At 38.9% G+C, this 24,798-nt stretch overlaps 1 protein-coding gene across 1 annotated transcript in view; it reads left to right on the top strand.

Annotated features, from left to right (window-relative positions):
* Positions 1-24,798, top strand: part of PRTG (protogenin) — a 78,864-nt gene that overhangs the window by 12,146 nt on the left and 41,920 nt on the right. Inside the window, exons 3-8 of the mRNA XM_072148161.1 lie at positions 17,448-17,592; positions 18,080-18,213; positions 19,412-19,549; positions 20,235-20,393; positions 21,673-21,832; positions 22,697-22,944. Coding sequence (XP_072004262.1) covers positions 17,448-17,592; positions 18,080-18,213; positions 19,412-19,549; positions 20,235-20,393; positions 21,673-21,832; positions 22,697-22,944 — 984 coding nt within the window. The remainder of the gene's footprint in view (positions 1-17,447; positions 17,593-18,079; positions 18,214-19,411; positions 19,550-20,234; positions 20,394-21,672; positions 21,833-22,696; positions 22,945-24,798) is intronic.

The following is a 24,798-nucleotide window of genomic DNA, read 5'->3' on the forward strand; positions in this document are numbered from 1 at the left end:
ATATATGGCGTTTATGACTATCCCTGCCATTTTGCCCATATGGGGTTTCACTGTAAACATGGAATTCCACAAAAATTACGCAAATGCACCAAAATTGTAGCTTAAAATAACCAAAGTAATAAGAGGTGCAAAATCAAGTAGCAGTCCTAAAGGAAACCTATGATCAAGCCTGACAGCTTCCTGTACCTTACTTTACACTGAACCCGAATTTTGAAAATATACCTGGCTCCTTGCAAGAAAAGCCGCTCCTTCAGCCCATCTTGACAGAAATCCTCCCAACCCCGAGAAATGTAGATATTTTGATGTTTTGGGTTAATTTATTAAACAAGAAAAATCTTATCCTTTGCTGTGTCACTCATATTTAACTCGCATGCTGTCCATTTTCTTCTGATCCTTCTTGAGGTGGTTCTATTCCATTGTTGGAGTCCAGCTGTGTTTAATTAAACTGATTGGACTTGATTAGGAAAGGCACACACCTGTTTATATAAGACCTCACAGTGCATGTCAGAGCACATGAGAATCATGAGGTCTAAGGAACTGCCCAAGGGGCTCAGAGGCCGAATTGTGCCAAGGAACAGATCTGGGCAAAGTAACAAAAGAAGGTTGCAGGATGCCTTCAGTTGATGAACCAGTATAATTGTGGATGAATACTTTATAGAAGATCTAGAAAGTTGATTTGTAATGCTAATACTTTTGCTTAAAGGGCACCTACCACCACAAATCTACCTATAAAGGTAGATCGGGTGGTAGGTGGATCAATAGGACGTGAGGATAGCCCTTTTAAGGGCTAATCCTCACGTCCCCGCAATGATTTGAAAACTTGTATTTCCCCAATATTAAAATTTTCTTATGCGGCTACTGGGGCGTGGAGTAGCCGCATCTGAGGTTACACGAGGCGGTTACTCCACGCCCCGGTAGCCTCTTTTCTCCTCCTACCAAAAATCTTCGGCGCGCAGCTACGAGGAGCTGCGCGCCCTCGTCCGGCACATCTGCTGTCTGCGCATGCGCAGAACAGCAGGCCCGTGCCTGTGCAGCTCCGACTCCGTAGCAGTGACCGCGCACGCGCGGGCCTGCTGTTCTGCGCATGCGCAGACAGCAGATGTGCCGGACGAGGGCGCGCAGCTCCTCGTAGCTGCGCGCCGAAGATTTTTGGTAGGAGGAGAAAAGAGGCTACCGGGGCGTGGAGTAGCCGCCTCGTGTAACCTCAGATGCGGCTACTCCACGCCCCAGTAGCCGCATAAGAAAATTTGAATATTGGGGCAATAAAAGTTTTCAAAACATTGCGGGGACGTGAGGATTAGCCCTTAAAAGGGCTATCCTCACGTCCTATTGATCCACCTACCACCCGATCTACCTTTTATAGGTAGTTTCGTGGTGGTAGGTTCCCTTTAAATGCAAACTCTAGTATTCTAATGACATTCTAATGATTCTGTAATACTTTTGGTCTGCAGTGGATAGTCATATGTTTCATTATATACATGGTTCATAATTTTATTTGCCCTTTTAAGTCGCAATTATGTAGCTAGCATAGTTTGTAGAACTATTCATTTAATGTATAATTCATGTTTAACATTGGTCTTACAATACCATCTGCCTAGGGATGAGCAGATTATATATGCTTCCATATCTCCAGTACACACAGTTTGTTGTCTACTGACAGATATTTATCACTGAAATCATTAAACTTGTCTTTGACATCCGGCAAATTAATGATGAAAACATTTTTGGGAGAGTTTGGACACGACATTTAGCCTGAGGAATAAAACTTTTGAAGAACTTAGCACCTGCTGAAAATGCATCATTCACAGTTCACAAGCTTTTACGGGTCCAGAATAAGTAAAATGACTCAATTTTCTCATGTTTGTACCGTATGGTGATTTACACAGCGGCCATTGTGAAGATAATGTGAGATAATTTATACATGATATATGATCCAGTATGTAAAGGGTGAAATGGGACAAATCTGTTTCCTCTTTAGATGTATTATATGATTTATTGTAATATGTTATGAGGCTCATTAAGTTGGTTAAATCATCGATTGTTGTTTCCTGTTTTTATTGCTGTAATGTTTCTTTAAATCTAGAACATTTGTGTTTCTTCAACATTTTTTGTTGAGCTTTCAGATTTTGCAGACCTGAAACACATTGCATGATGCACAGCTGACTGGTAGTGATTCACTAGAGAACGGGAAATGGGCATCTCCTTTGTGCCGGGGACATATGCTCTCTTTTATCTTCATTCATTTCATGGTAATCTGCCTAAAGCTGCTCAATAGCCAGTGATATTTACTTTTCCCAATCTTTGTATGTCATGGAAATGCAAATAAATGCCATGCAAGGCTGTACAAATGATTGGATTTCTCTGACAGGATACGTCCTACTTTCCCCACTCTTTTTTTTCATCGCTGTGTAGGTTTCCAAGATCAGTGGGGCTAATAATAATACCGTCCTACAAGATCCACTCTTCAATAAACAATTTCATTTCACACCATTACCACTCAATGCCCATGCTCAGGCTGGGAGAATTGCAGGGCATCTTATCGACCTCTTGAGAAACAGGGCAGAAAAAAAAGAGGCAACCAGATTTAACCCATTAATCAGAGTTGATTGTTAACATATTTTGTCTTATGACAAAAAGGAAATTGATCATCAAAGGATTAGATTTGATTTACCGCTTGTAAAATTGGTCCCAGTGTCTTCAGAAGAACATATAGTACACAATAATAAACTTGCTAATCCCGGTTGATGCAGAATTTCTGTATTTGGTTCATGCAGAAAATTGGTTTCAGATACCTTTGTAATACGAGGTGAATATGCTTGGACTGTGGAATCTGGTTTTTACAACAAAATTGATTTTCAGGTTGGTTCTCCTAGAGTAGAAGATAATGTATTTGTTTACAATTTCCATGTTCCAGTCGGCACATATAGGAGCAGGGGCAGATCATAGGGAAGCAAAACATCCACCATCCATAAATAAGAGCTGTAAAGGGACATCAGGCACAAACTACACCAGTATTTCTCTAAATCTTTGTGCAAGTTGTTAAATTTACTTTAACAGGACCAGGACCATTTTAGATATTACATTTTTTTGATAAGTGGGTTTCCATTTGGGTTGGTGGATGTCCAGGCTTATTGTAGCACTGTAAGCATAGACTGGACAGTATCACAGATATGTAATCAATTGGTAAACCCCCCAAATTGGTAAATTCTACATTATACTCCTTTTAGTTATTGCATGAAGAATACAAGTATTTGCTAAAAACAGACTTGTCAGGAGTGCTGACAGATCCTCTTTATGTAAGGTTTATTCCAGGATTTACACATAAAAATGCATCAGTGAAAGTGTATTTTTGTCTCCTATTTGTCCAAGAGATTTAACCAATTGCAGTTTTAACTTAATCGTGGACCAGGTTAGTTTCTGTTTCATAGACCAACCATAGTGCCAAGGATGGGACTTCATGCATCATAGTGATATGCAAGGAGTCCTTGCTTATTAGTACCAAACTTTATTCATTGTTACAGTGGTTACAAGGACTACATGCATCATAGCAATATATGATGCAAGGAGTCAGTGCTAGATAGGAGCACCAAACTGTATTCACAATTATGGTGGTAGGAGGGACTCTGTGTATCATATATCACTATGCTGCAAGGAGTTCAGCCCCGGACACTGTGCTTGTCCCATGAAACAGGACACTGCGCAGTCCATAATTCACTGACCGACCACGACAGTGTGAAACTGCCCTTAATGAAATTTGATGTCTTGCAGAATTAGATTTTTTAAAAAGATTTTGTTATTTCAATCTTCTCCTTCATTGTGTTTGGTTAATTGTTGAGTGCTTGTCCTAACCTATCCAGCACTTCCTCTCCATAATGAACCAGACTGTTTCACTATTATATAACTCTATGATTAATTCACAGCAATCCATACTATTGGTAAGATCATGGTCCTTTCATTCTATAAAAGTAATTAAAATCTGTTTTGTCTGGTTGAACATTAGAACAATGGACTCAGGAATAAGGAAACCCCCAAATAGTCCTAGCTGGAGGACATATGAGATGAATGAATGTGAAGATCTTTGTAGGGGCATCTTTACTGACCCTGGGGTTACTGGTCTATTCAGAAGGTCTGCAGCTTTGCAAGAGCTTGACCACTGGTCAGTGAACCCTGACAGGCATTTCTGCTAACCATATAGGTCGCAGGCTAGCAGCTGGAGATTGATTTGTGTAACCATCCTGCCCCACATTCTTCTGAGAAGAGCTTGTCAAGAGACAAAACAGCTCTATGGAGAGCCATTCATTTCCTTAAAATGGAGGAGACGTATTATATGATTGAGTGGATTACTTTTGGGTCAGGGGATGTCTCTGCTGCTGGGTTTTAATTTAGACTAAAAACTAAAAAATGTTTACTCAAGAAGGGAATAAATTATTACACACTGTAAGTACAATGACTTTCCAAATTCAGGTGGTCTAGCCAAATGAGAAACTAATGATTTGTAAAGCGCTAAGGAATATGATGGCGCAATATAAATAAAGTAGCAACATGTGAAATATTATTTAAAGATGTTGCCACTTTATGGTAAGTAGACAAATTTGTAATTATTACATAGTACATATATCTTGTTTCGATTGATCTTGGAATATATTTTGGCTATAATCTTAATCAGATCAAATTATAGGTCTCAGATTAGTTTTACCTATAGTTTTATGCTCAATAATGTCAAAATAGCACAACCATATAAAATAATTTGTAGTCAAAATGGAATCAGTCATATTTTTTATGGGAAGTGCATTTGAAGGGTTTCAAGTTTGCATTATATGCTTTAACCTTTTTATCCTTTTCTTGCTTGCTATGATGAGCTGAGTTCTTATCTTAGGGTTTTAGTTTTTCCTTTTTTATTATAGGAACTGAGTGCATGGAAAGCTAAATGTAGATGTTTCTATAATATAAGGAACACAAACAGATCCTGATAGACCCCATTGTTATTGATCTCACTGTTTTCTATTATGGTATGCCTCAAATCCTGCCCAAACAAAGGCAGCTTGCAGCAAAGTTTCTTCAATATTTCTTAAATCTGTTTCAAAAGATTCCTTGTCACAGGCGTTAACATAGTCTAAAGCCTGTTGCCCATGAGTATCACTGAACTGAATGGATGGGCTGAGTTCAGTTTAGTTGTTTTAGGTGTTTGTTCCAGTAAATCTTGAAAGAATAGTTTTCAGGGCCAAACTCCCTTATGGTATCAAACTTTAAAGGGAACCTGTCATCAGGGACCTAGTTTTCACTAAACACAGGTTGCAAATATATCTTTCTGCTTTCTCTACGGATTTGCATTACAATATAATTGTGTGATAACTTACCTTGTACCCTGACAGAATCCTCTGTGTAGTCCCAGGGGTTAGGCTTTGGTTTGAATGCATTTAAAAAAACAACAGGTGACTCGTCTGTGCTGCTCACTCCTCAGCTCACTCCAAAGGTGGGGGCCAAGAGCTGAGGAGTGAGCAGCACAGACAAGTCACTTGTTGCTTTTTGAAATGCATCCAAACCAAAGCCCAAGCCCTGGGACTACTCTGAGGATTTTGTCAGGGTGTAAGGCAAGTTATAACACACAATTATATTGTAATGCAAATGCTTAGAGAAGGCAGAAAGGCATAAATGCAATGCAGCAGTGACGGGCTTCTTCAACCTGCCTGTAGTAAAAATGAGGTCTCTGGTGACAGGTTCCCTTTAAAGTGGCTTTGTAAATGTCAACAATAAATATGATGTAATAATTAAAATTAGTTTTGATCAACAAATGACTTGGTTTAAATGTAGTCATTAAACAAAACAATGGCCCCAATGGTCAGTCCCACACCTATCAGGTATCTATGACATATTCCTCTGGGTATGACATACATATCTGCATTGAGAATACCCCTTTAAACCAATTCCATGGCTTTCCTCGGTGCACATCTGGTGGCGGTGGAATGGATTTCGTTGAATATAAATGTTTACAAATCAAACACAGATCTGAATTGTAAATTGCCCTTGCAAACAAAAAACACGTTTAGTCCATTGTATGTCCTCTAGTTCATTTAAATATCAAGGTCAGTCTTTCAATAACCCTGTGGGCAGGTAGATGAGCTTTGTCATAATGACTTAACAGCCATTTCCAGGCCCAGTAGTAATTGCACTACTTCTTGCTGGGGGTTTATCTCTATTCTTCCACTTTCCCTTGGGTTTCATTTTCATTTCTCTGTAACAACTCCAGTATCAGGGGGGAATGACCATTAGATCTTTAACATCTAATTTAAATTAGCTTCAGAAACATTCCAGGGAATTTCCTAATTTGTTTATTTCCTGTTGTTTTATATAGTACAGCCTGGAAAAACAAGAAATGGCAAAAAATAAAAATAAAGGAGGTTGTGTTTTTTCAATTATTGCTATATTTTTTCAGACGGTTAGTGACTAATGGGTTAAGGTTGTTTTACTCTCAGTTTAAGTAGCTTAAGGTACTCAGCGGTATTTCTAAATGATAGCAATAACCCTTTAATTTTTGAAATTACAGCCCCCTCTGCGGCTGCCTTCAGACCTATCCATTAACATCTCAGTCATGCTGTGTTAAAATGTAATTTAATTCCACAGCAGGCAAGTATTTGGGCACTACAAAGGCATATTGCCTCCCCCAGGACTGGAAATTTGATAAATCCTAACATACTGTAACTTTAGTAGGGTTCCTTTGCCTCAAACCGTGTTTTGCTGCAATGGTCATTCTTCTCCCCCATGGACCTGTACCTTTGCAAAGGTCATGTAATATTATCTTTAATAATTAAAGGCCTATCTTTGTTGATTTCCCCAGGTTGCTGCATTTGTACTTTTTTATTTGGTATCTAATGTGTACTGAAAACATTTGTATTTCTTATACCCATATGTATTATACAAAGTAATGTGATTTTTGGTGGGCAGAACTATAACATGTATTCCAGAGCGGTTTCCCTACAAGACCCCTTTGATTCATGGTGTGAATATCATTGATGGCAGTAATAGTTTAAAAAACTGTTCTTGCCATCAGAATACCACAATACTTTGCTGATTATTATCACTGGTGTGAATGGAGCTTTGATGGACAGGAGTCTCCTTAAGATGTGATGTGTTTCACTATGTTTTTCTTTTATTTCTTATGTTTTTTATGTTTTAGTATGTTTTTTTTTAATTTGACCTCCGCAGTTAGTAGTCATTATAAAGTGTTGAGAGAGGCTTTAGTGGCACTAGAAATAATAAGCTTTCAGTTGTAAACCTCCTGCCGACTTCAACAGATGAAATATGACCTACATGTTTCTTTAGCTCTACTCCTATAAACCACAAAGTGTTTTGATATGGCTTATTCCACACATTATGGTTGATTTCCAGTTGGCTTCGGGCCAGACTGTCACACTTTGAGTCTTATGTGCGACTGAGTTAAGCTTGCTGCTGATTTTGTGGTCCTACATGGTGTTCTTATATGATAAGTATGTAAAAGTATTTAAGAAATGAACATGGCCTCTATTTAGGGGGTCTGCACACAGTGTATTTCAATATGCACCCTCAGGACCCATAACAAGATTACAGGTTGAGTATTTGGTATGATTAAAAAAGTGTCTAAATGGAGTTACTCATTCTCTTCTGCTCAAGTTAATCCTTCGTAAATCCTTTAAAACTTGCTCTTTTCTTTCAGTGGAGATCTAGTAGACCAGGTTGTAATTGAGTTATAAAGGTTAATATGTCTTTCTTGCTATGTTCACATCTACATTGGTTATTTCCATTGTTATGTACCGTCATGTGAAAAGAATGAAAGTCCTTAATCTGTCGCATAATGTACACCAACATCATCCAATGAATTCAACTGACCATAATGGGATATGTCTGCTTTCCATTATGGGATGTAGTGTTTTTAAGGACATCAGTGAACTTATGGCCAATTGAGGGGTTTTCTTACTCAGTTAGAGGGCCATTCAATACACTATGAGACTTTTAAGATGACTATCTCCTGCAGTTCCATAGAAGTGAATGGAGTGCTGGTGTCTACATGAATTGGAAACTAGCTGACCCCACTCTCATCATTGCTGGTAATAGCGAGCGGTTGAACTCCTCACGATCAGACATTTATTCTCCATATTTTAAGCCTCCTGAACACAAACCTATAATAGGTCCAAGTGCTAGCTGCTGAAAAAAACTGCTCCATTACTTTCTATGACCTCACGTCCGTGCATTCGCCGCACCAGCTGACTACCTGTGTCGCAAATTATAGAGCAGGTCCTGTTGATGCTCATCTTTGCTGTCCCACAGTCTATTTGTAATGTCCCCCAAACAAGGGAAAACGTTCTTGTTTGCGGACTATAAAGCGCCTAAGCGCCATGAAGCCCTATGTATGGGAAATAAATATCATCACTGAGGAACCCCTTTTTAATTGTACAACCACAGCTTAGACGACAATGTAAAAAATCTTATTGGAATAATATTACCTGTATCTATACATGTACCACATTTATGTAAAGGTCTGTATTCTGTGATTTTAAACATCTATAGCAACCCATGCCGAAAAAAACCTGGTAATCTAGTCACAAGCAACACTACTTGCTTGATGTCCACATGATGTGCAGAGGTCTGCAAAAATGTCACCTTCATGAACTTTGCTGAGGAAAGTTTTGCCTGGACATGTGTCAGGAAGTCCTAGCTCAGAAGAAGAGGTTGTGCTTTAGCCAGCTGGAAGAATAACACAGACTGAGCCCTTTGAAGTATAGAAAACTGTTTAATGGAGTTTCTCGTATGTAGACTCGTATGTGTCAGTGAGAGGAATGGCTAAAAACTGTGACCTGAGTTACCTGAAATGTAAAAAGACTACTTTCTTTAGATTATTGTACCTATGGATGTGTCATATATATTGCTAACAGATTTCATGAAAATAATAATAATTCCTTTACTTATATAGCGACTACAGATTACGCAGGGCTGCACAGAGCTTGCCATATCGGTCCCTGTCCCCAATTGGGCTCACTGTCTAATCAACTTACCAATATGTTTTGGAGTGTGGGGGGAAACCAGAGGACCTGGAGGAAACCCATGCAAATGCATAGAGAACATACAAACTCTTTGCAGATGTTGACCCTGGGACTTGAACCCAGGACCCCAGTGCTGCAAGGCTGTAATGCTAAGCACTAAGCCACCATGGTGCCCCTATTTTTTCACTTTTCTCAAATTTGTTATTGTGGTTTAGTCCATTTGGTCACTACACATTTTGTGGACACTGTGGACAGTTAAAAAGTAGAGCGTGTCGTACTTTAATTCCACTTTTATGGACTTGTCTGTGCAATAGAAGTCCAATGCTCCTTAAGAAATTGGATTGTGCTGTCCACTAAAATTGTATAAGAACCATACTACAGAGAACTGGGTAGTGTACTACGGAGCCTTAGGCTACATGCACATGCTAGGTGCATGTTGTTTTCATCCATGTGCTATTGTTTATTTTTAACTGATGGCAGGCTGTCACATTAATTTCAGTGGACACATACACATGAACATGTTTTTTACGGATCTTTGTGGAGGCTGTAGAAAACTCAGAGCAGGTCTTATTTATGTAGGTATTTGCAGTTCAAGCCTTCTTATAGAAGTCTGTGGGAACAAATAAACAAGGGGGGAAGGTGAATGATACAAAGTTGTCATCCTTGGGCGGTCCGAATTTGTAGATCAGTTTATAGGTAACACAATCATGTGCCCCATCAAGAGGTTGAAACTAGCCTGCGACATTATTTGCCAGCCTTCATTTTTTGCGGATCCACAAAAACAGATCACATGCGGATGACACACAGACTGTTTTTGTGGACATCCAGCTCAGCAACGGTTTACATACTGATCCCTCCATAGCCACAAAAGCAGTCGACGAATCAGTTGTTTGTGGCCCAGAACGGCACACTTTGTTGGTGTACAATTTGCCAAAAAATAGATCGGGAAGAACGGTGGCTTAGTGGTTAGCATTACAGCCTTGCAGTAGTGGGGACCTGGGCTCATATCTCCAAGGAGTTTGTATGTTCTCTCCGTGTTTGCGTGGGTTTCCTCCCACACTCCCAACACTCTAGGTTGGTTTGATTGTGAGCCCCATTGGGGATAGGGACTGATTTGGCAAACTCTGTGCAGCGCTGTATAATCTGTGTGCACTATATAGATAAAGAATTTATATAAATTTGGCATATCTTTGATGCCTTTTTTCCCACTGTATATCTGAAAGACTTTCCTTAAAGGAAATCTACAATAAAAAATCAATCATAATAACCCAGGGACACTTATTCACAGATCCAGGCATTCTGAGTGCAGTAATCTTCTTATGTTTTCTTTCCATAGCATCTTTCTTCTAAAATCAACTTTAAAAATTATGCTAATGAGTCTCAAGGGCTTCTGGGGATGTTACCAAAGCTCCTCATGGATGCAGCTTCATAGGCTGTTACACTGTTGCACCCTCCCTCTCCCTCAGCCTGATGTAATCTTATGGTAGCAGGGGAAATTTCAGCACACAGTAGGAGTGGAAAGTGCTCCTTGCACACTGTAACAGTCTTTGAAAGTGCAGCACGGAAGGGCTCTGGTAACAACTCCAGAGCCCCTCTGGCTTATCAGCATGCTTTAAAAAGTTGATTTTAGAAGGAAGGACGCCATAGATCACACATATATGAAGATTACCACAGTCAAAGTTCCTGGATCTGTGGATAAGTGTCTCTGGTTAATAATGATTGATTTTGATAGTAGATTTCTTAAAGGGCACCTACCACCACAAATCTACCTATAAAGGTACATTGGGTGGTAGGTGGATCAATGGGACGTGAGGATAGCCCTTTTAAGGGCTAATCCTCATGTCCCTGCACTTTTTTGATAACTTTAATTTGATATTTATTCAAATTTACTTATGCGGCTACTGGGGCGTGGAGTAGCCGCATATGAGATTACACGAGGCGGCTACTCCACGCCCCGGTAGCCACTTTACCCCTCCTACTCACCCATCTTCGGCGCGCAGCTCCGCGCCCTCGTCCGGCGATCCTGCCATGAGCAGAAGAGCAGGCCCGCGCCTGTGCGGTCACAACTCCGAAACAGGCGCGGGCCTGCTCTTCTGCGCATGCGCAGACGGCAGGATCGCCGGACGAGGGCGCGCAGCTACGCGGAGCTGCGCGCCGAAGATGGCTGAGTAGGAGGGGTAAAGTGGCTACCGGGGCGTGGAGTAGCCGCCTCGTGTAATCTCATATGCGGCTACTCCACGCCCCGGTAGCCGCATAAGTAAATTTGAATAAATATCAAATTAAAGTTATCAAAAAAGTGCAGGGACGTGAGGATTAGCCCTTAAAAGGGCTATCCTCACGTCCCATTGATCCACCTACCACCCAATCTACCTTTATAGGTAGATTTGTGGTGGTAGGTTCCCTTTAACTATTTCACACAAGTTTTGAATGCATTCCTGGCTTTGGCTCAGACTAATCATTTCCCAAGATCTCTGATATCAGTCAATGAATGTCAGTGTTAGTGTTGACATGCAGAGGCACTGCAATATAAACAGTTTGGGTGACAGACTATAGATTTGTACTTCTTCCCACACGGTGTACATGGACATCATGTTATGCATCAGCCTTTAAAGTCTACACAGGTTTTCAGATGTTTTCTGGATTTGAAAGAAAATTTTTCTGTTTACTGCTGCAAGTAGAGATCTTATAATCAGAATGAGATATTGAATCACAGTAAAGTTGTGTTATAAAGTTGTAGAATTTTTCAATATTTTTTTGCTATTGAGAGCAGGGCCATCAATCCAATTGTTTCACCTGACCATGTCAGATTTTGTTTGTATGTTGATGTGTACAGTACTGCGGAATATGATGGCGCTATATAAATAATAATTTATTTGTATTAATTATGAAGCTCTATACATAGAACAATGTATACATTTTAGTGTTTCCAATTGGTGATAGAAATGCTTCATAATAATCAATGACTGTTCTGTACCTGGGACTGGGTATTGTAGAGCAAATCCAACAATACAACAGTAACTAAAGACCCAGGTTTAAAATACTATTTGACATGATACAGTGAATAATAAGAGTTACATTTCCACAGGACAGATGAGGGGATTATTAGCTGCAAAGAGGAAAATTTACTTCCCATCCTTTCTTTTCCTAACATCTAATTGCTTTTGAATACTTGGTGGGTTTCTAGGTGGTTTTCATGTGACTATTTAGCTACTTACTAATGCTAATACTTTATGGAATGGAAGGAAGCCCTGGGAAAAGGTATGTGTAGGATTAGTTATCAACACAAGAAACCAATCACTTGGCAAAGCACTCAGAAAAAGCACCCCTGGCGAAGGGGAATCTATGTGCCCTTTGGCCCCTCAAAGTATTGTGGCCACACAAGATGAAGAGCTTTGAAGCTGTTTAATGTGGCTTGTTACTTGTGCCTTGTAGTATTTTCTCCTTTGCTGGAGATTGGAAAGGGCCGAGGGAAGCTACTTGATAAGTGTATTAGCATTTATTGTGCATTTCTCTGGCCACATACTGCCGACTGGATGATAGATAATCTGAGAAGGGGAATCCCATCTGGGCTGCTCCGAAAGTGAGGAGATCAAATCGCAAAATCAAATACATTCTGTCAACAGCACTTGGGATAAGGGATCGGACACATGGCGCTCATGGCCTGTTATTTACAACCATTAGCCCATTTACTGGATGAATAGCAAAAATGTTATTCTCATAATGTGTTTAATTGGTTTAGGAAATTGCACTATATTATGAATTAATTATTACCGTAAACTTGTAGTTATGGCTAGTTGGAACATTTTTGGTGGGTTGAGAATTTGTGCCAGTTTTTATGATTTTGACAATTATCTTGTCCTGAATTAGTGACCTGAAACATCAGATAGACCGCGTCCCCTTATCAACCCCCTATAGCCATGCCTTACTTACATTTTAATTACATTTTTTTTTGCATAGGTTGCCTCTGACCATAGACCTTCATTCCCTACCCAAGTGTCTGAATAGTCATTTCTGCCCTGCAGGAGCATATACAATTTGTCATGTTTTGTCTTGCCTGGCTGTTAATAGAACTCCCATAGTAAATGGGGAGACCTGTACAGATAACAATAATAATGCATCTATATGTATATAGCAACATCATATTCTGCAGTGCTGTACAGATCATGGGGCACATATACAAACAAAATAAGGCATTACAGAGAAATAACATGGTCATATAAAGCAATTAGAATGAGAGCCCTGCTCACAGGAGCTTACAATCTATGCACCTTTTAGAGGAGTTGATGATCAGGAGCACCAAAGTTCCCTAACCAGTGGGTGAATATATAGTAGACCGACTATTCAACAACCAAACATATGCAATTGACAAGCAGCACAGGAACATGTAAAACAGGGAAGGTGCTACCAGTAAGAAAACTGTATTGAGTGACCATATTAACCATCCCTCGTCCCTTATACCATTTTCATCAGGTCATGTGAAGGTCCCTTTAAATGAGTTCTAATAACTGTTACATTGTCAGTCCAGGCTTGTTTAGGACATGATATCAATGCATGTAAAAGAAACCTTAGGGTGCCCATTACACACGTGTTACCTGTCACTTCTGATAACTTCCCGATAATAAGGCCGCACCTGGACATGCTTGTCACGGACGCAGTAACATTGCCTGGTCTAGATATGGCCTGGCACTGCAGCCTTTTAAATACGTTAGGAATATATGAATATACATTGCTACCAGTTGTTATAAAACCATAATTGGCAAAGTTGGAAATTCCAATTGAAAATTCCAGAAAGAAATCCAAGATACCAACTGAGAAAACAGTCTGTCCTCATTACAGTGATGTACATAATAACTCACACCTTCAGTTTTATACACTGGTAATGATAGGACTGGAGCAGCCACTTGTGAGTCACATGGGACATCCGCTTACACCTAGGTCATATCCAGCTGTGTTCCAGCACTTCAACATTGAGAATTTATCAGAGTAAATGTATACACTTTTAACTTTATCTTGTTCTAGGTGGTTTTTTTTAGATGAGTTGCAATGTTTTATTTCCAGTTTCATAAATGCATTTGTTGAATTTATTGTTTAGGGTGATAATTTGGGACTTTTCCCTTTGTATTTTGCAGCTTGACCCTTGACCTTTTAATTACTGCCATGTGGACTAGGGTGTTTAGCTGGTCATTTGAAATGTTTTTCACATGTAATGGCTGCTGGGCAGCTTCTCACATCCTGAACTTTGAAAGAATTTGGTGATTGACATAGCAAATGTGACTTCCACATAGGGAAAACGAAACTATACTTTAGAATTGTGATTAAAATTGGTTCTACTCATTAGAGGATTTGTTGGCTGTGATATTTTGTCTTATTTATTTGTATTCAACCAGCTCAAAATAATGGTATTAGGTTACTATTCCTACATTCAATTTTACTTGTTTAATGTATTCTGAATTAATTATCTTCCTCCTGATTTATCACCACCTGATCTATGGTCTATGCCTAGTACATGTTGTAAAGCATCAAAGTTATGATGATCTGCCAAAAAGTACATCTACCCTGATTTTCTTAAAAAAATACTTATACAGGCGGTCTCCTACTTAAGGACACCCGACTTACAGACAACCCATAGTTACAGACAGACCCCTCTGACCACTGGTGAAGCTCTCTGAATGCTTTACTATAGTCCCAGATGACAGTAATCAGCTGTAAGGTGCCTGTAATGAAGCTTTATTAATAATCCTTGGTCCCATTACAGCAAAAAATGTTTAAACTCCAATTGTCACTGTGGCCAAATTTTTTTTGTCTGGATCTACAATTATAAATACAAATTCAACTTAAGAACAAACCTCCGGACCCTATCTTGTACATAACTCGGACACTGCCTGCATTGTGCGTTCATCTGTGCACATCAGTTAAATCTTCTGCAGAAAGCAGAAAGATACTTAAGTATTCTCACCACACACCATGACCAGTGTAGAATTGCCACATACATACACACGTAGCAAGGGATTAACCAATTTCCTGCAGGGAGTTATAGGTGACTATCCTTTATCAGTGGAGGCTGCAAATGAATGTGAAATCTGATAAACTTTCATCTTCGACTGATTCATTCCCTAAGGCCATTCTAGAGTTACACATGGCCTGAATGCACTTGATAGTAATAAGGTCTGACAGCACGGGGAAGTAACAATTGTGTTTTAGGTTATTTTGATTTGTAAACCACGGAACAAATTAGCGAGAAGTTTCCAGGAAATGAAATGTACCATGCATCTACTTTCCAGGATTGAAAGGATAAGCAGCAAGCTTGCTACTGTGATCCGATACATCCATGAGAACATCAGGTCACTTCTACTGACTTTTAGCTTCCTTTAGGTGGATGATTTGAATAAGTCTGGGATCTGTTTTTCACAGATCCTAAAACGATAGCGAATGAGTAATCTGTGAATAACGGGAACATGCTTTACTTTTTAACGGATCGGTTTCTTGTGCCGTTTAAAATTTTTGCCATGTGCACTGATCCATTAAAATGTACTTCATTTGCATGGCACATTTTTACAGTTTAATGCATCTAACCTATGTTGGAATTCATGTTGGGCCTGCATGTTGGCCCAAACCCATGGACTGCACACTTTGCACAGGATGGGAATCCTTGCATTGTACCAAAATATTTTTCAAGGACTTCCCATCAGCCGTGTGAACAGCAGTGCAGACTCTTTAACAGTGAGTAAAGTAGCAGAGATGCAGTCTGGTTAGCAGAAGTCTTTGCATCATATTTTGGTATAATTCAAAGACTCCCATCCTGTGAAAGGTCTGCAGTCTATGGAATCGGGCCAACATATGGGCACGTTTCCACTGATTGCCCTTAGGCTGTAGTAGTGATGTCATATCTGCAGGGATTTCTCCTGCAACTTTCTAATGGCCTCAGCTAAGCATTTCTGTGTAAATAGTTCACTTTGGTTGTTTTTGGTCTACACTACTGTCCTGAGTGGAGGAAATGCAGGTGCTAGGAGCATCAGAAGGCTTGAGGTTGTATGTATAACACAATAGCTGGTGTGGCTTTTGCCAGGTTGTAAACCTGAGAACTATCTACATACTAATAGAAAGGAGTGAACCTCTCATAAAAAGGCAATTACATTTATGGTGTTGTGGAGGGAGCTGTTTTCTCGAACAACAGAAGCTGCTTGTGGACTTTGATGTGGGGTCTTTTTATGGCTTGTTCCTCCCATGACTACATTACTTTTACAGTTTGGGCTTTAAATTGACATTAGTGCTGACCAAGAAGGTGCAGTAACAGATTGTGCTACTACAAAAGACACAATTGTTCTGGAAATTACATTTTGGCTCATGAGCCAACAGTCCTGGGTGAAAAGCTGCTTGGTGGAAAAAAAACTCTCTAAAATAAAATAGTAATAGTTTAATATATGGTTATGTTATACTATTTAACTTGTATTGTTATATACTATTCTAGTTGTACTATATTATACTATTACCTTAGCAGTGTGATGTAGCTGTGATTCCGTATTGCATGGAATTGTATTCTATATATTCAGTCACCTAACATTTATAAAAAGAATCTATCCAGCCAGTTTCTTATTCACCCCATACTTGTTCCTGAATATTTACAATTTACAACTGCGTAATCTGCCAGCAATATAATGTGTATGGAGACACCTGAGTTTATTTAACTGTAATTGGCTGTTATGAGCTTTTTGATGATTTATACAAAAGTCGCAGAATTTGGGGCATGCTATATATATAGATATGAAACAAAAATCTTAGCAAAGAGCTAATACTAAATATCAACATTATAAAAACACTTTTAGATCAGTTGTGAATAAGATAAACTGAAACTTCATTGAATTTATCAGGAAACAAACCTCATTCATGTATCTTCCTGAATACACAATCTCCTCGGTCTCCCATTGTGAGGAATATCCATTATCCAAGAACTGTATAAATGCCTATATGGAACCAAGTGATACATGACATCTAACAACTCTGGGTATTGTGACCTGCTGAATATACTTGAAGACAGTGTGCTAATACCCGTGACACTAAGGTCGTCTTTGTTATAATGTGATTGTTCATGGGGCTTGTAAATTATCTTGCTATCTCACATATATGCACTTTTCACCTTTCACCCGGCTATTCGCCATTGTACATTGTACGCAATATTCTAATTAGTATTTCTAACTATTCACATTTCCATCACAGTGAACTGAGTGAGACCTTGCACTTAAAGGTCAGATAATAAATTCAGAGCCACCCAAACTCGGTACAGATAAAATATCTCTTAATGCGCTTGCTGCTTGGAATGATCTTGTGGTACTGATACACATGAATCACATGTATTCCTAATAGCTGTGGATATTTTAAGTGTATTTTTTATGGAATATTACTTTTAGAAAAAAAAAATTTTTTTCTATGTTTTAGCTATGTCTGCCTTTGAAGAACAACCAATTTCAATAAAGGTCCAAGAGGGAGGGATGGCACGTTTCTCTTGTAAGATAATAGCGAACCCTCCGGCTGTTATTACTTGGGAAGTAAATCGCACAGCTCTACCTCTTGCCATGGACAGGTGAGTAACCAACCCTTTGAAGAATGTATCTACAGACAACGAGTTGCAGTATGTTGCTGGTTAACTTCATAATATAAAACTGAAACTTGATCTCATAAAGCAGTGAGGTTGGATTTACACACTTCTACAGTACAGAGTATTGATGTTTTGAGGTTTGGCATTGTCAAAATCAATATGCCCTTTTATGGTCCTACGACCCCAAATGGCCCCATTGACTTGCTCATGTGGCTACACACAAGCCATAATGCATTTTCTCACAATGGTGACTCTTCCTTCAGGAACTGATCATTATCTATTTAACTGATGGATATAGGTGCTGTTATCTAAAATTGGTTTAAAAAGGTTTCAGCAAGATACTTTATTGTAATAAATGATATCTTCAGTGAGTCATGGTTATGAAGTTGACACATTTCTGTCTTGCAGACTTGCATGCCACATTATTGAATTAATATACTTTCTGCCATTTATTTTTTTGCTGTTCAAAAAGGATAACTATGCTACCGAAAGGTGTTCTTCAGATCTATGGTATCACTAAGAAAGATGCTGGAAATTACAGATGTATAGCCAGCAACCAGTTGAATAGACGGAAGAGCAGCGAAGCTACATTGACTGTTTTATCAGGTATAATGTGATTATATATTAGCCTAAAACTGATGAACAATCAAAATAACTGTTGTACAAGTAAAAGTACATAAAGAATATTTTTGCTAACCGATAACATACTGCCATCATTTGGAAAGAAGATGATTGTTTTCATGAAAGATCTTTTGTTTGTGAATTATCTTTTTCTTAATAAATGTTTTCAGCAAGGGGGTTTATCATTTGTCCATTGTCACTGATGAGTTCCTTATTTGAACAACTGTAATAGCTAATATGAAGTGAAATCTTAATGGTATCTCTTATGTCAGTGATGGCGAACCTATGGCACGGGTGCCAGAGGTGGTACTCTGAGCCCTTTCAGTGGGCACTCAGGCTGTTGCCCCATGGCAGAGTTTGGTAGACAGGGATCCTCCTGCAGTTTCAGGACTTTCCATGCTTAGCATTATTTTAATGTGAAGCATCCTGGTATACCTGAGACTGCAGGAAGAGATAGGAGGTGTGGACAGGGTCAAGGGAAGCTACAGTGGCAATCCAAATTTCTTCTGACAGGTATTGGTGTCCTCATGCCCATTTAAAGGTGTGGTACAGCACAGAGCAGGAAGATTGTAATAAGTTACTGCATGAATTGCTTTGTTGGCACTTTGCAAAAAATATGCAGGTTTTGGGTTGCAGTTTGCAGGTTTGCCATCACTGTCTTATGTGATCTCTTGGCATTATGGATATAGTTTAATACAGCTAACATTTCTTTGGGTCTTTAAAGGGTTTATTTCAGGCCCAAAATATTAATGATTTGCCCATAGGATAGGTTAATTAATTGAGATCTATCAAGATTAACCTGTGCTGATCAACTAATTACACATTGAGGGGAATTAATTAAGACTAATGTTTCAGTGGCAGTCTTAAAATTCCCCCGCTGACTTTTCAGCGCCCATATCCACAATTAGGCTCTGACCTCTTAGTGGATCTGTGCACAAACTCTGCTAGTTCTGATTTGTTGACCAGGTCTGAACTGCCAGCACCACTGCTCTCAGCTGATCGGTAAAAGTGATTGGTGCTAAACTTCCACTGATCTCTTACTAATGAGCTATAGCTAAGGCATTCATATGTTGGGGCTGGAAAAAGTTGCCTTGTGCAACTCTAGTGGAGTGTGATACTTGAGAGTCATCTATCTGAAATGTATGTCAGCAAATTTAAAGGTTATTTGTATATTTTTGTGTAGCAACACAGATGGAAACCTTCCAGAAGCCTGTCATCATAGCACCTCCTCAAAATATAACTACCTCTGTGCACCAAACCGTTACCCTGGAGTGTATAGCTAAGGGGAACCCTAAACCAATAGTATCCTGGAGCAGACTTGGTAAGTTTTTCATAGAAACCAGTAACATGTGTGAATCTTTTCTCTAGTATTTTCATGCTTTATTAATGCTATGCCTCATGGCCCCCATAGAGGTCTATTTTATATTGTGCGGTAAACACACCGTTTCTTTCTGCACTATGACCGAGACCAGCTCCACATGTCCACCTGCCCGAAACAGGGTACAAACTTTCACCTATTTTCACCAATAAAACACTATACACCACTACATAAAAAATTTGGCCTTATGTGCATCCTCATGTCCTCCATTGAGGTCTATTTTACATTGTGCGGTGAGCCCACCATGTCTTACTGTACCATGAGCAAGCTGAGCCCCACATGTACACCTGCCTGAAACGGGGTGCAAACTTTCCGCTGTTTTCACCAATGCACCAATAAAACACTTCGAAATTACATGAAATTTGGAATAGTTTATACAGTACTGCTATGGTCTTGAAAAAAATTATGTCTGATTACCGCATAATCCATGCCTCCCTGCTTTGGTATGGAATGGGATGCCTCACTATACTCCAGTACCCCAAGTTATTTCTTGAGTTACTTTTTTGTTAAATTTGCCCCATATAAAAACACTGTGTGAAACCACCATATATAATAATATGGACTGTTAGTTAACAACAGTTATAAAGTTACTTGACTGCAAAAAATGTGAAAAAAATTATTTTTCTAGACCAAAAACCCATTGATGTCTTCAACACCCGAGTAGTGGGAAATGGAAATCTTGTTATATCTGATGTGAAGGTGCAGCATGCAGGGATCTATATATGCAGAGCGACTACTCCAGGAACTCGGAATTTCACTGTAGCAATGGCTAATGTTATAGTCTTGGGTAAGGCTTACAATTCATTCCTCACCTTTGTTTTCTTGTGTACTTCTATTATGACTTAAGAAGGACATACATTTTCTTTTGTTACTACATTTCACATTTAAAGAAAACTTTTAGACTACAAATTAAGATGATGCCTGTGGTCTGCTTGATATGTTCATAATGGGAAAACTAACATTCAGTGATACTAAATGTCATAGTATATTTAAATTCAGAACACTTCACTGTATGGTATCTGCATGGTAAAAGTCAATATAAATAAGAAATAAAATGGTGAAATCAGTCCTATAATTTATGATATGATATGGTAGCTATCACCCACTTATTGCCCCACAATTTTAAGTTTAGCTTATTTTTAGTGTAGTTATTTTGTAATGTGGATCATGGTGAATGATAAACTGCAATGTCTTGTTAGCAACAAAGTGGCCATGTTTGACGTTACGTGACGACCATGGCTAACATACCAATCTAGGGTCTTCAAGGGAACCTGTCACCAGGAGACCCATTTTTAGCACTCCCACAGTCCCCACAGAGCATAGTACATACACTGCCAAAGTGTTTTTGTATTAAAAATTGGTTTTACAGAAAAAAAGATATGTTATATGGTACCTTTCATTAGCATGTGCTGTGTGACTAGGCAGTTGCCTTTTGGGAGGAGCTGGAAAGGAGCCCTTATTGTGATTTCCAATAAGTTAAGTCCAGTATGGATGCATCATTCTCAAAAAAAAATATTTGAGAGTAAGAGAAAGAGATTGAATGGTGTATTGTTTTAAAATGCTTCTAATTGCTATATTTACTTAATTTCCCAGTAAACCTTATAACATGTAATAAAACCATTGTGAAACAAAATAAATACACTTTGTACGTTGTGCCATATCTATGTATATATAGTTGCTATTCTATTTTACTCTTCTTTAAGAATCCATATAATTTATCGTACCCAATAGTTTTGGTTTTGGATTTATTGGATATAAAACCGAACTTGGGATTGATTTAGCGGCAATTCATTCAATAGATGCCAGGACAAGCTGACAAATGTCTGCACAGTCCCTTAAGCCTTTGATGTAATAATACAGATTACTGAAAAGCTGTGGACAACATAGCGACAAACGTTAAGGTAAAACCAGCCACAGAATGCAGAAGCATCATCATCTCACTTTGCTGTATTATTTTCCAGCTAAAAGGCTTAATATTGTATTTAATTTTTCATGAGAGGTTAATGTAATACAGACAAGAAGCTATTGAACAGAATTTGTAACAAAAGTCTACTATGTCTTTACAGCGCCACCATCATTTATTGAGCGACCGGAAAGTTTGACAAGACCACGTGCGGGTACTGCTCGTTTTGTATGTCAGACGGAAGGAATTCCAACCCCCAAAATCACCTGGCTGAAGAATGGCCGGAAGATGCATTCTAATGGGAGGATAAAAATGTACAGCAGGTAAATAATGGAGACACCTTCGCTTTCAACAAGCTTTGCTGAAATAAGTTGTCCAGTGTATGTTCATGAGAAGTAACATAGAGGGGAAATTATTAATTTGGGCACAGGGTAGCGCTGGAACCGTGCTATATTTATAAAGGGAACCTGCCACCAGGAGACCCATTTTTAGCACTCCCCCAGTTCCCACAGAGCCGAGTACATACACTGCCAAAGTGTTTTTCGTATAAAAAATAGGTTTTACAGAAAAAAAGATGTTATATTGTACCTGCTGTGTGACTAGGCAGTTGCCAATTGGGAGGGGCTGGAAAGGAGCAGTCCAATCCCCCCCCCCCCCATGGGAAACATGTGACCTTTTCAAATATATGAATAACTCCCAACACTCGGGATTGGCTTTAGAGGAGCAGGGGGCGTCGCTAAGCCCAGTGATGGGTGTTGTCATATATTTGAAAGGTCACATGGAGAAGCAATTTCCCTAGGGGAAATCTGACCATGGTCACACAGGTGACTTGTTACTTGTTATTTGTGTAAGGTTTGTTCTAAAGGTAGTGACCATTTAAGTACAATACCTATAGTAGAACACATTAAAATGTCTTGGCCCTCCAATACTGTTCTCCAGTTTTGAAAAGTAAAACAGTTTATTGCTGATAATGATGAAATGAAAGTAATGGAGACTGATAAGAATTTGCATTTGCATTGATGAAAGGTGCTAACTTCTTCCGCAGCTGTAACTAGAGTAATGCCACTTTTCCCATTAAAAGGCATATCTTATCATATATGAGTGTTAATCTAAAAAGTGATTTCTATTTTAAGTATATAGTTTATCTAGTGTTTCCATTTACGCCTTTCTTTCTGTGTTTGTTCTAGCAAACTTGTAATCAATCAGATTATTCCTGAAGATGATGCCATATATCAGTGCATGGCCGAAAATAGCCAGGGCTCTGCCACATCCCGAGCAAGGCTGACTGTTGTCATGTCTGAAGACAGGCCTAGTGCTCCTCGTAACCTCCGAGCGGAGACAATGTCCAGTTCAGCCATTATACTATCGTGGGAAAGGCCTCTGTATAACTCAGAAAAAGTCATTGCTTATTCTGTGCATTACATGAAGGCGGAAGGTAAGAATAAGTGAATTGCAGCATGTGTATATGAAAAGCCTATAGATTTCTGACAGCTGCACAAGGCTTTTGTCCCTTTTATAAGATTTCCTTTTCCAGAACTACCTTGGCTTTGACAGGGAGAACTGCTATGAAATTAAATATTAATGTTCACACTTCACAAGATTCATTTTTACTAAGAAATGGTTTTGCATTCTATTTCTAATATCTAAATGCTTGTTTAGTTGTACAAGTTAGATTTGTATGTTAGCCAGAGACTGATTGATTGATTTTGCCACACTCCCGCATTCAGCATATACCAAGTTACAGGGTCCCTTGTTTCTGTTACATTGTTTTTATATGCTGTATACTTGTTTCTTTAAATATGTAAAAGGCAAAAACAAACATCTTTTGTACCTCTTCCGAGTGAGCTTGTGCATCCTGATATTTTCTATAGGGATGAATGCAACGTAATGTAGAAGTAGTTAGTGTGTAATAGAAAGAGATGCTGTTTAAAGAAAGCCAACAGGTGTTCTTTAAATAGGGACCCATCCTGCATTTAAATGAGTGGGTTATAGTGCGCCGGGCAAACGAAAGGTCTGATGAGAGTACATGAGTGTATTAATTCCTTGTTAGCAATTTGGAAGCACTACAAAGGGCGTAGTGATTCTGTTTGTAGGCTGGTCTCACCCCCTATTATGGCCATTTCATCAGGCCTCCACATGAGGCCCAGTGGCTCATTCACTCCAAGAACAAGGTCTTTTAATTTGAGCTTAAGGATCTTGTTTAGCGGGTCAAAAATCGTGCCACGACATTCCTAATTAACAAACCATCAGCGGCTCTGTTGTGAGATGCCGGTAATCTTGTCTAATTAAAATGCTTTTTAGTCAATTCAAAAATGTGGGAAAGCTTAATAGTGGAATTTTGTCTTGTTTTGTTTTATAAATTTGATGGTAATGGGCGGTGGGGGAGTTTTGATTAAGTTGACACGCATTTTGGTGTGAAATGGACTTGAACCACAACAGCCTTGAACAACCTTATTCCGCTTACCAGTTCCTATGTATAGGAATTAAGGCCCAACAAAGAGAATCACAGCAATGCAACCCTTTGCATATTTCAATATGAATTGCTGAAATTTTTTCTAAGCTCATTAAGACACAACACATTTATAGACTGCATTCTCTTTCAGTGCCCCTGCCTTCATCCTATCCAATGTCTATAATAGATTTCAACTATATACGGTAATCGCCCTTTTACAATGCAGTTTTTTGTGTAGTTTCTTATAAAACAGCTTGTTCTTGAATGGAGCGACTCGGAAAGCTTGGCTTGTTTTTCCCAACGTTTAATCACAAGGATTTAGGATGAAGGCGGTATAAGTGGGTAAATGGTCCATCGATTAGCCATGTTTTTTTCCTCTCTATAATGAAACAGTTTGCTAAAACTTGTTGTGACTAGTTGTGAAACACAAGACGATTGTTACATTTGATGCTCTTGAAGGAAATGTGTTTAGTCATTGGATATAACAAGACACCAGATTCTGTTATACAATAAACATTTTGGATGTGATTGTGATCAGTTGTAAGAAAAGTAGCTTAATGTTATTAGGGCTTTTGGGTGTCTTTTTTTAAATACTGAGTAGTTTTAAGCATTATTTTGGCTGTTACAATCTGTTCTTCTGGTCAATTTTTTTTAACAAAAATTGCATTGTAGATCAATGTAAACGGTAGTCTAATTATAATTTTACAAATAAAGATTAGAGGATAGTAGTTTAAGAGTAGTTAAGAGTAGTTTTTAGCTCTGAGGATACAAGGTGTCTTAATGGTACTCTGTCATCAGATTTTACCCCATTAAACTACTAGCCCCCTCAAGTAGGGT

The sequence above is a fragment of the Engystomops pustulosus genome, chromosome 4 (assembly GCF_040894005.1).
Source record: "Engystomops pustulosus chromosome 4, aEngPut4.maternal, whole genome shotgun sequence".
Classification (NCBI taxonomy): Eukaryota; Metazoa; Chordata; class Amphibia; order Anura; family Leptodactylidae; genus Engystomops; species Engystomops pustulosus.